This window comes from Maniola hyperantus, chromosome 8, assembly GCF_902806685.2.
Source record: "Maniola hyperantus chromosome 8, iAphHyp1.2, whole genome shotgun sequence".
Lineage (NCBI taxonomy): Eukaryota > Metazoa > Arthropoda > Insecta > Lepidoptera > Nymphalidae > Maniola > Maniola hyperantus.
The window spans coordinates 7,758,396-7,770,448 of record NC_048543.1 but is presented as its reverse complement, the minus strand read 5'-3'; the positions used below and the strand labels follow the sequence as shown (position 1 = coordinate 7,770,448).

At 39.9% G+C, this 12,053-nt stretch overlaps 1 protein-coding gene across 44 annotated transcripts in view; it reads right to left on the bottom strand.

Moving 5' to 3' along the window:
• Dscam1 (Down syndrome cell adhesion molecule 1) overlaps window positions 1-12,053 on the bottom strand; it is an 83,724-nt gene that overhangs the window by 13,273 nt on the left and 58,398 nt on the right. For all 44 annotated transcript variants that reach the window (XM_069500373.1, XM_069500383.1, XM_069500380.1 and 41 more), the window contains 16 exons: window positions 11,535-11,623; window positions 10,695-10,902; window positions 9,885-10,041; window positions 9,330-9,581; window positions 8,911-9,021; window positions 8,367-8,608; window positions 8,027-8,182; window positions 7,115-7,263; window positions 6,645-6,777; window positions 5,839-5,948; window positions 5,094-5,253; window positions 4,457-4,608; window positions 3,912-3,994; window positions 3,334-3,510; window positions 1,011-1,075; window positions 601-702 (listed from right to left, as the gene is read on the bottom strand). In XM_069500373.1, the coding sequence (XP_069356474.1) occupies window positions 601-702; window positions 1,011-1,075; window positions 3,334-3,510; window positions 3,912-3,994; window positions 4,457-4,608; window positions 5,094-5,253; window positions 5,839-5,948; window positions 6,645-6,777; window positions 7,115-7,263; window positions 8,027-8,182; window positions 8,367-8,608; window positions 8,911-9,021; window positions 9,330-9,581; window positions 9,885-10,041; window positions 10,695-10,902; window positions 11,535-11,623 (2,346 nt within the window). The remainder of the gene's footprint in view (window positions 1-600; window positions 703-1,010; window positions 1,076-3,333; window positions 3,511-3,911; window positions 3,995-4,456; window positions 4,609-5,093; window positions 5,254-5,838; window positions 5,949-6,644; window positions 6,778-7,114; window positions 7,264-8,026; window positions 8,183-8,366; window positions 8,609-8,910; window positions 9,022-9,329; window positions 9,582-9,884; window positions 10,042-10,694; window positions 10,903-11,534; window positions 11,624-12,053) is intronic.

The following is a 12,053-nucleotide window of genomic DNA, read 5'->3' as shown; positions in this document are numbered from 1 at the left end:
TTAAAATCAGCTCGGCAGTTTCAGAGTTTAACAAAAAAATCTTTCCTCTTTATAATATTAAGTATAGATTAGAGGCTAGAGGTATGTCGAACTAAATTAAGGCCAATGTTAGAGTTTTGATGTATCAATAGAGCCATCAGTTGGTCTAAATTTGGCTATAAAATTCTGCGATTCTATTGGTGTGTTTCGCACATCCTTGATGAAAAGGTGGTCTAAAACTGTTTTTCCTGCAAAAAAAATTCTTGAAAGAATTGTGTTGAGCCCTTAGCACGACAACAGTAAATTATGATGATTAGGAGATATGGTGCAACTACACCAGACCCCGTTCACATGGTATTAGCACTGTGCATTTTTTTGCAGGATAAATTTTAATATGTATAGTGGTGCATGTAGTATTGTTCTCTTTTGGATGTTTATTTGTAGTACGAACAACGTGTGAACGTTCGCACGGTTAAAATTGTGTGCTTTTTGCAGTCTAAACAACGTGTGAACGGTTCTTATATAGTATACGCCACTACGTGTCCGGTAAGATTTGTCGTGGAAAAATGTGAGGTGCAATTCCGTGTGAACGAGGTCTTAGGTTACGTGGACAATACGTACCTCCAGTCATAGTGAGAGTAGCGAATTCGTATTCGGCGACGTTGAAGCCAGCGTTGTTGTGTGCGGTGATCCTAAGGACGTACCATGTAGCGGGTTCCAGGTCTAAAATAATAGTCTTGTTAAATAGCGTGTTCGTTTTTGACTTGAATGAGGATCTACACTGCCGATTTATCCCAACAGCTGGCGCATAAGCCAGAACCAGCCATAGAGGTAGTATCATCTGTGGGATCGGCTATACTGAGTTGTCAAACGGTCTAATTAAAAAAAAGATTGTCATGTAAACATATGAAACCTCTTAAACTATGAAGATGACAGCTTGTATTGGTCGGACCTTTTGTAGCGCCCTCTGAGACCAGTTTTGCCTGTGGATCCCCATTAATATGAACGATAAAGTAAATGAAGTCACATACCGAGTACGACAAAGTTACCGCCGGGCTTGACAGCGTTCGAGATCTGATTCCATTCGGCAGCGCCCCTGGGGAATAGTTTTATAAGTTTATTAGTCTTCTATATCTATACTATTATATAAAGAGGTAATGTCGTTAAGTTTGTTTGTAGGGGGCAATCTTTGGAACTACTGAACCGATTTCTTTCACCAGTAGAAAGCTACATTATTCCTGAGTGACATAGGCTATACGGGATCTTTAAAAACCTAAATCTACGCGGGCGAAGCCGCGGGGATCAGCTAGTAATATATAAAAGAAAAAGGAGTCTGACTGACTGACTGACTGACTGATCTATGAACGCACAGCTCAAACTACTAGACGGATCGGGCAGATAGCTATTATGACGTAGGCATCCGCTAAGAAAGGATTTTTGAAAATTTAATCCATAAGGGGTGAAATAAGGGTTTGAAATTTGTATAGTCCACGCGGACGAAGTCGCGAGCATAAGCTAGTTAGTAATAAAATATAATATTTGAATCAATAGTCATAGTCACGAAGGTAGTGACTATTAAGTCGGCTACATATTTGCAGTAACTTTACTACTTATAGTTGAGCCATTACAAACGTGAGAACTGAGTCACAAACTATTTTCCTCTCGCTCGCACTTACAGACCTTATGTAATTGGAACATATTATGTTCTGGTGTTGTGTGTAACAATAAAAAAAAGGATTTGTCGATAGTCGTGTCTACCCTTGGACGATTTAACCTATGGACTTGTAACGCGCCTAATATTACGAATAAAAATTTCTGTCACTTTTGGTGCGGGACGAGGAAACACTACATAGACAACTTGACACACTCACTCAACAAAGTTTTGTGTCATTATTAACACACACATATCTAAATCTTCAACACTACTACATTTTACGCACACTAATAAGTTATATACATCAATATACAAAGACATTACGAGTGTAAGACAGTCAAATTGATTTGCGATGCTACCGTATCGATATTTTAAAATATATCGATAGTTTTTCAGAAACAAAAGTAGAAGTAAGAATTTATTACTCGTATTTAATTACTTAAAACCAGTGTTTGGTCAGCGTAGCGTATTCATCGTAGTATTCGATCGCACAATTGTGCCCACTTCATTTTAAAGTGGGCGTCTTTAGGAAATCTGTAAAAATAAAACGATTATGATAAATTATTACCTGATCCTCATCCTTGAGAAAGGTACACCTTTTAGCTACATATTACCCAGTTCAGAGACACCCTACCCCGTTTCGCGCCTATCACTAAAATTGCGTTGCTTTAATTTTTTTTTTAAATGTATTAAGTACGTGAAATCACAGAAATCGACCAGTTTTATTACAAGTATAGGTAGCGAAAAAATTGTGGTAATTAATAATAACTATTCTTTACTTGACTTGAAGACGGTAATTTAGTCGTTAATAATAAAGAAAATGTTTTCATCGATATCGATAATCGAACCGCAATCACTATCGTACTACTACGTAATTTCATGCTGTTCACGCGTATTCAAATTTTAACCTAATTTGTATATAACGAGGGTTGCAATTGTTTAGAAAAAACAAAATATAGTCTCGTGAGGAGTGTGACTCGTTTCTACCGAATTATTACGTACTCAATTACTGAATCGGTAAAGTTCTCGATTGTTATTTTATTATAATAATTTATGTAATTTAATTTATAGAAAGCGTTTATTACACCAAAAATACTTACTTATGAAATGAAATTCCATCTTTTTGTAAATTTGATGTGTTTGATTTGTTCTTGCACTCACTAACGGCACAAACAGGCATTTTTCACCCAGCGTGTAAGACGTCGTCACACATCGAAAACGATTCTGACAATGACAAAATCGATTCCGCAAACAGTGTTTATAAACGCAGTGGATTAAAAATCCATTACTATTGACAGAGGGGAATAATCATGCGAGGCGCGTCCTTAGGTTAAATCGTCCAAGTGTCTACCGCGTCGCCCCAGCTACCTGCGTCCGAACGGCATCCCATTATCGATAACCACTTCTGCAGCATTTTCACAATCCTATGGTCGTAATGATTTATGACTCAGTTCGCACGTTTGTAACGGCTCAACTACAGAGCGAGAACGCTTGCTTCATTTAGATTTTAAACAATAGACAAGGAGGTGCTGAGGTGTAGTAAGAACTTACAGTTATAACACTAAACTGTTGGACTGTTCAGTTAATTCGTCGTCAGATGGTACACCCTCTACTCCAGAACTTTCCAGCTCCAGCGGCCATCACGCTCTTTTGTTATTAAATAAAATTTTAACACTACGACGGTCACGGATATTACTCACTTTTTCTTGTTCTCAACGACGAAATGGCTCATCGGACATCCGCCATCGAGCCATTGTTTGAGGTGCAGAGTGACGGAGGACGAGCCAACTTCGATGAAGTCTGCGGCGCGAGGCACGGGCGGCTTGGAGCCGCGCGTGCGAGCGATCACCACGTCCGACGCCTCGCCAGTACCGATGCTGTCACACCAAATAATAACCTATTTAGGTTTCGAGTGCGAAAACTACAAACTATTGCCAAGACGCAAAACTGGTACACTAGCGTAAAGAAAGACACCAATTAGGATAAAAGATAAACGAAGTTGAAAATCCCAAATAAAGCATGGATTGATTCCAATTCGTTGCGGACAATATCTGGAAGGATCATCCTGATTCATTCTGTGTACGAGATTTTTTTTGAGTCTATCAACATAGGGCCCAAAAAAGTAATATTTAATAGTTCATCCTATTCATTAAGCTAGGGGCAATGGCGTTATAAATATGTTTTTTAAAATTTATTTTATCTTGATACTTTCAAAGGTGGAAATTTAACAATCAATTCAACCAACACGACAAAACCGAGATAAATAAAAATCCTTTACCCATTGTAAGCAGTTACATAGAGTTGATATCTGGATCCACAGAACAAATTTTCTAAAGTATAGGTGTCAGTGTTGCTTGGAATCTGAAAACAAAATATTATCTCAATGGATAAGTACCTATCATTTTTATCAATATGTAATAGGTAATGGAGTACACCAAAAACAAATAAACAAACATACTTTCGCATTTATAATATGGGTAGTAATGTATATAGATTTTTAGAGTTGTACGGTACCGTTACGTAATACACAAATATACCTATGTCAATGTAATATTCAAAAAATAGGTAGGTATAAGTACATAGTTTCAATTATAAAAATAAATTGCTTTCATTTAAACCCTGACTGAAAAATAAGGTTAGCCTTAAATTAAGACCAGAACCCATCCTACCACTACAAAGTTCTTAATTAAAGCCTATGTTCTATAAAGGGCTCAAGCCTTTTTTTACAACTAAGCCTTTTTAAACCTCATAGTTAGCTGATTTCTAAAAGAACTTAAAATTTGAGCTAAAAGGCTGAGTCTTATGGAATACTATGGCAAGTACCTGCACAGTCTCCCAGTCGCCAAACTCCTGTTTATAGTGGATGGTATAACCGGCGGCGGGCGACTGCTCGGCCTCTACGGAGGGCTTCAGGCGCAGCGTGAGCGATGACACGGACGACGACGCGATGCTCAGTTGCGGAGGGAAAGGCGGCGCTGAGGAACAATAGCGTATTTTGGAACTTCGTACAGGTGACGCCAAACTTCTTAATCGCTGTGGAGGGCGATTCCGGAAAAGCTGCATCAATCTTTGCTACTATATTATCAATTGTTGTGAATAACTGAATTTGTGGTATTCATACTGCAACAATGCATTTCAGCCAATAGTGAGAGAGTGTCGGCTAATCTGTCGCACTGTAGCTGTCGTATTACCGCAATCTATTGCCAGGTATCTGCGGGAAGAGGGAGGAAGCAGAGAATAGCGCCGCGCGCTCGTCCCGCGCATTCATTCGGGAGCGGTGAAGAGTTTTATATTCTAGTCTGTTTGCATTGTGTGTTTTGGTTTGTATTAGATCTTCATTCCAATGGCACTAGTTCCTTATAATCCTTATAATATCTTAATAATTAAGTGACTTTTTGGATGTGCTAATAAAATACTAAATAAAAATGACTAGATACAAATAGTGTTGAAAAGGTCTTACCAAGTACGGAGAGTGTGTGTGTGACGGTGTCTGTGCCGAACTGGTTGTCGACGTGGCAGGAGTACTCGCCAGCGTCATCGCGCGCTACGCCCGCTATCTGCAGAGAACCTTCGGGCAGTTGACGCACACGTTCCGAGGCTTCGAGGGGCTGCCCTTTCACCTACATATTGGAAACATGTATTATGAAAAACCTTTTTCTAAATATATTTAAAGAAGAAAGTCAAAAAGTAATGCAGTCGTCCTGTGGGGTCACACAGGCGAGATGGGTGAGGAATTATACCGACTGGCGGAAGTCGGCAGAAAAAACTTTAATTATTTATTTTGCTGTGGATCAGTCGTTCGCGTATGTAGATGCTACGACCGTAAAACCAGCTCGTCCACAAACATGAAAAAGCGTAGTTTCTCGTCTCAACGTATTTACGCTATGAAGTAATACTGTCCGATCGAATCTTCGGCTTCAGCATCGACTACCTTCGGTTTCAGTTAAAATGGGCCGAAGTTTTTGTCTAAGTTTTTGTCTTTTTGTCTCATCGCCACACTTTTAGCCAATCGTGAACTGAATTTCTTGGGGTTATTAAACCTTCGGAATCTGTCGAAGGTTGTGATTGCCGATTAATTAGTTTCGGTTTAGGCGTCGGCCAGAAATTAACCATCAGTGGGATACCAACCACCATCATTTTGCCATCCTCTTCACTTTACGCTGAAATTTGTTTTTGCGTAATATAATATTGTCGATGTTCATTACCTTCCAGAGAATGTTAGGGGGTGGAACGCCGACGGCGAGGCAAGGCAGTTTGACGTCTTCCTTGTACGTGGCGGTGAACGATTCGTCGAATGAGGCGATCTTAGCGGGTACTGCAAATAAATAACTTTTGTTTTTATACCATAACAACTTTTAAACTTCTTTGAACAGATCAGTTTGAAATTTTACTGCACCAAGGATGTGCAGTACCTAAAATGCGTATAATATACGCAGGTATGTATATTATGTGCTTTAAAGCGTCAGATATACGTTGCGTGGGTACAACTAACGCCATACTCTGACTTATCGATCTATTTGATTGTACGAAGTGTGGATCGCTATGTTGTGAATCATGCTTATTGCGTGTCATTTTACCCAAAGGCACAGAATATATAATAGTACCCAAAGGTGCATGAACAACGCGCCAGTGTCTATTTAGTCTGTGCGTATCGCACACAAACACACACACACACACACACACACACACACACACACACACACACACACACATGTGAACGATCTTATTTTTAAAATAAGAATTTATGAGTATTTTTCTTCGTTTTTAAAATACGAATGTATAAGTTTTGCATATCTGGAGTTTTATAATATCTTCGCATGTATAAGTCCCGCAAATTGCTATTGACCTGGAACCATGTCTCATTAACATCGAAATGACGTCATTTTGACGTCAGCCGAAATAAAAATATACCATCAGCTCGATACTTAGGTCTAGTGCTGACGTCACTAAAATGGCGGCCACGCGCATTAGCAATTTGGGGGACTTATAACAAATTACATAGTCATCCTACCTTTGTCACTCGGGCTGCAAGAGGCTGTGGCCGAGGGCTGTCCTTCGCCGATGATGGTAGAGGCAGTCACCCAGAAGTCGTAGCGGCCGGCCTTCAGCTCCGTCGCGGAGTAGCTCGTTTGCGATGCGGGTACCTAGCCATACGCTTCGATTATGTTTTGGAACTTGCCTTTAGGAAAAACAAGTCATTATGATGTTTTTATTCAACGGCAAGTAACGCATCAACATGTTCTTACTGACTTGTACGTGATGAAATGGAAACGTGTGAACTAGAGTTTTGATTTTTAACAATTGTCGGGCAGTGCTAAACTTAGGCACTGTCCAATCATGAGATTAGTATGGAGATGAGAAGTTGGGCGTCGGTCCTAAATTGCAACAAAGTGAAATGTTCAGCCTGCTAGTAACGGTATTCGAAAGATAATCGCATACTAAAATATGAGTAGTTTGGCGGAACGCGTATAGGTTACGTACCTTATTAGGGTGAGGTTCGGCATTCTGCGCTTGAGTGTAGACATTGTAATGGGTGACGACGCCGTTGGGCTGCGCGGGTGGCCTCCACGACACGAGGATGGAGTCAGCTCCCATCACTAAGGCTTTCACAGCGCGGGGGGCTTCGGGAACTGTAACCAAAGAGATTACAATCACTACGTTTTTACTGTAGCCAAAGACAAAGAGTTGGCCAACGATATCAAATGTCCATGTGACACATAGACACGTTCGACGGTGAGCTCAAACTAAGTCAACCAAACAGGGATAATGACTATACTAGTCAAATCAGCGACTTTTTATCAAACGTCAAAACGCTCGCTTAGTATGGGAGATTGTACGAAATACATAGATGTGACGTAATTAAGGCGTACTGTTTTTAGTTAAATAGATAATTTAAAATGGTTAGCAAACTTAAACTTAACAGCGGACGTGGATTTTACGAATTATGTAAAACCCTCTATTCGATAATTCACTATCGCAATTGTCGGCTAAGCTCGCCGTTGCATTTTCAATAATTTTTTATAGAAAATAAATCTTCCAGCAGATAGACTGCGGTTGTTAGTGCTATGGTGTTCACCAGGTAAAGTAGTTTCGCTATCACACTAATACTATTTTTTCTTTACAATATTTACATGCAGATGCATGGAATACGCATACGATAAAGGCAAACGTAGACGAACATTCTGGCTTAAGAACATTGTATGTGGCAAGGGTCACTGTTTAGGGCATCCTGTTAGCAAAATCCAGTTAGCATTAATGATTGCCAACCTCCGATAGGAGATGGCACTAGAAGAAGCTTGGAATACCTATTACATAAAAGTTGTGTAAAAAGTTGAATGAACATTTAAAAAAAGTAAGATAGATGGTAATTTTTAAAATTTCCATGTTACTCACCATCTTGTTCGGTCTGGCAATGGATGGGAGCAGATCGGACGCCGTCGCCTCCGTTAGTGGTTGCGAGAACTTCCATAGAGTAGTTGGTGAATTTCTTCAGGCCGTGGAGGATGGTTTCGCTGCTGGCTGTGATTTTGGTGTCCTTGGTCTTCTCGTCTGGAATACGGTTTAAATATTGATCCAGAACATTGGAGTGAAGGTCCTGAGTTACAAACACGAAAGGGAACTGAACTGCTTATATTCGGATACATGGGTCGCGGGCGTCGGAGGTGGGTACCGGTACTCCCTAATGGCGTAATGGCCGAAGCTTATTTAAATGTACATTTATGTTTCCACTTACCATACCACGTATCGCTAGGTCCGTAGACAACTTTGTATGCTTTGATCAGTCCATTGGCGGCTGCGAGGGGTGGCGACACCCAGGACACTCGGATGGTCTGTGCGGTCAGAGTGGTACAAAGCACGTCTTGGGGCGGGGCCGAGGGCGCTCCTTCCGCGGTGTAGGCTCGGACTTCGTTGGAAACTGGACCGGATCCCATTTTGTTGAATGCCTGGACTACAATTGCGTATTGGGTGTATGTCCTGCAAAGAGTATAAAGAAAATCAGCATATTATATCTAATGTAACTTTGTGATAAAGTTATTTAACTCTCTTTAAGAACAATGAAAGTTAAGCTCGATAAGGGGCAGACGGAAATCCGAAAGATGGAAGGTTCAAATTTTGAAATAAAACGCTAATTTTTTGAAGAACAAATTAGAGTTTTGACAAATAGCTAAACATAATATCAATACTTAATCGTACATAAAATTTGATAATGTGAAGGACCAAGAAATGATTAACCAACTGTTGTACAATTCCCTCAATAAAAATGTAAGAATATTTACTTCAGATTGAATATGTCCAGGTGATGTTCCTTCCCAGATTCCTTAGAGATGTCGACGGTTTCAAAAACGAACGATTTGTTGCTTGAAGCTAATTTGTAACCGACATAGTATCTGCAACAAAATATGTCATCAATCAACCTCTGTTATGCAATAAACTTGTGTAATCTAACCGTTTAAAATTGAAAAATCGAAGAATATCCAATGCCCGTGGTTCATATACTTTTACTGCAACCCATTTAAAGGGTTCTAGTCGACAGGGTAAAACCCATCAAACAGTTTCAGGTGCAAAAATTCATTTCTTTACCGCCCCCGTGTCTTTGCTATGGATTCAAGTCCAAAGGTTTTTCAAAACGTTATTAGATAAAATCTTATTATTTAGTTCCTGGTATTAAGTATAACATTTACTCAAGTTAACTCACCCCTGGAGTTCGCCGTTCCAGTCCTGAGGTGGGGGCGGCTTCCAGGTGACGCGCAGCGTGTGTTTGTCTACGGCGTCGAGCTTAACATCTTGCGGCATTCCCGTGGGCGCTTCCTCCGCCGTGATAATGGTGACGGTCTCAGAGGGCTCCGATGTTCCGAGCTCGTTCTCTGCTACGATCCTGATGTGGTAGGCGGTGGCGGGCCTCAGGCTAAACACTCCGGCTTCAGTCGCGTCTCCAGGCACCAAAACTCTGCAAATTCTCTCATTGCAATAAATCCATCCAAGTCCAATCTACTCAAAGAATTAACAATTTTAACTGTATCATAAAGCAAACAAAGGTGAGTTTCGATTGTTATTGATTTAGCTACTTTGCTCTCTAAGGATGAGACACATGAAGCGTACTTTGACTTTTCTCAGATTTTGTTATGTGAGAAATATCGCTCTCTCTCGTTTGGACTGTGTCTTAAGTCTGAGCAAAGTCAAAGTTGATACGTTCTATAGATCTCAGGGTTAGGATTCTGCAATATCCTTAAGTGAATATGAATAATTATACCTGTCGATATCCTTTTCCCAGTTGCCCTTAGCGCGTTTGTACTCAATGAGGAACTTCTTGATTGGCGAGTTTCCATCGTAAGGCGCGGCCCATGAAAGCTGTACAGTCCTACCAGATTTATCCAATACTTTCAAGCCATATGGCGCTTCGGGTACCTCTGAAAATTCACAGCAAATATTTACTCAATCTGAATGTGTTTTTTTTTACACAAAGGTTAAATTAGACATGATCAAATCCTTCTAAATTCCATTAAGAAGAAAATAAAGCATCCTAAGTCTTATCAGACCATAATATATTGTTAGTAAATGTCTGGGAATCTAATCTGAAACCACTTTGTTCCAGAGCATTATCATCATCAATCGATAGACATCCATTACTGGATATATTTATGTCTCTTGTAGGTACTTCTACACGGTCTTGCACGCTTGAACATAATGGCTCCTTGCGACTCGTTTAATGCCGTCCGTCCACCTAGCGCAGCTCTTTCCGGTGCGAGGTCGCCATTTTAGCACCAAGACATACCGCCGCATTCTCCCAACGTATGTTGGTACATTATAAGTTGACGTCACATAGTTATGAATACCCATACTATCAATACAAAAATGTGGTTGTTTGTTAGTTTGTCCTTTGATCACGTTGCAATAGGGCAACACATTGACGTGATTTTTTGCATGGTTCAAGACCTGGAGAGTGACACAGGCTACTTTTTATCCCGGAAAATCAAATAGTTCCCACGAAATTTATAAAACCCTAAGTCGAGTCGGAGTCGAGAGCATCAGCTAGTAGTTATATAAATTTCTTTTTTCATACCTTGAATGATCATGTTGATGCTGGTATCATCGGAGCCAAAGGCGTTCGTGGCGACGCAGGTGAAGAGGGCGCTGTCAGATCGTTCGGTCCTTCGAATGCTGAGGTCGGATACAACACCGCCGGGCAGAATCTCTTCGCGGATCGTGTAACGGGGGTCGGACTTGGGTTCGAGACGTTTGTTGTTCATGTTCCAGATTATTCCGATTGGCTGTTTCAATGAACATTATTAAAATAATCACATAATAAAGAGTGGAATACTAAAACGTACTTGAAATAATAGACCTCGCATTCAATAATTAAGTTATGGCGGTTTTTTGTAAGACAAAATACCTAAATACGTCAAAATAAATTCAAGTAATTTTGTTGAGTAAGTTTCAATCATTTTTAGAGTTCCGTAACTCAAAAGGAAAAAGAACCCTATATAGGATCACTTCATTGTCTGTCTGTCCGTCAGTCGTGTCTGACAAGAAAACCTATAGGGTACTTACTTCTCGTTGACCTAGAATCATGAACTTTGGCAGATAGGTAGGTCTTATAGCACAAGTGAAGGAATAAATCCGAAAACCGTGAATTTATGGTTACATCCCAAAAAAATGTGTTCATGAACAAATAATTAGTATTTTCAAAGTAAGATAATTGTTCCAAGTGGGGTATCATATGAAAGGGGTTCACCTGTACATTCTAAAACAGATTTTTATTAATTTTTATGCATAATAATTTTTGATTTATCGTGCAAAATGTCGAAAAAATACTCGAGTACGAAGGCCTCGGTGCGCGAGTCTGATTCGTACTTGACCGGTATTAGTACTTATGTTTAAAGAAACTTTACTTCTAATTTACCTTTTCACCCTTAGCTTGGCACTGTAATACAGCTGGTTCACTTCGGCGAGCGGTTTGGTTTCTCATCTTAATTTCGAATTGGGGTGGTGCTAGAAAATTGAGTACAAATCATAAGTGTTAGAAAATTCAACTTGCGTTACGACTGAGTATAAAATATTTTTTGTCTCGAATCAGTCAGTTACTCCCAAAAACAAATTTAAAATGTTGTAACTGAATTTTAAACCAATTAAATATCACTTGCTTTAACGGTGAAGGAAAACATCGTGAGGAAACCTTCATGCCTGAGAATTCTCCATGTTCTCAAAGCTGTGTGATGACTGCCAATCCGCATTGGGCCAGCGTGGCAGACTATGGCCTTAACCCTTCTCACTTCGAGAGGAGACCCGGCTCAGTAGTGGGCTGGTAATGAGTTGATCATGATGAACTGAATGGAATTTATTCCTTTAGAAGAAATCGATACGTAACATAATACACACATGCGTCATTTATATTCAACGACATATTATATTTAAACAAAAT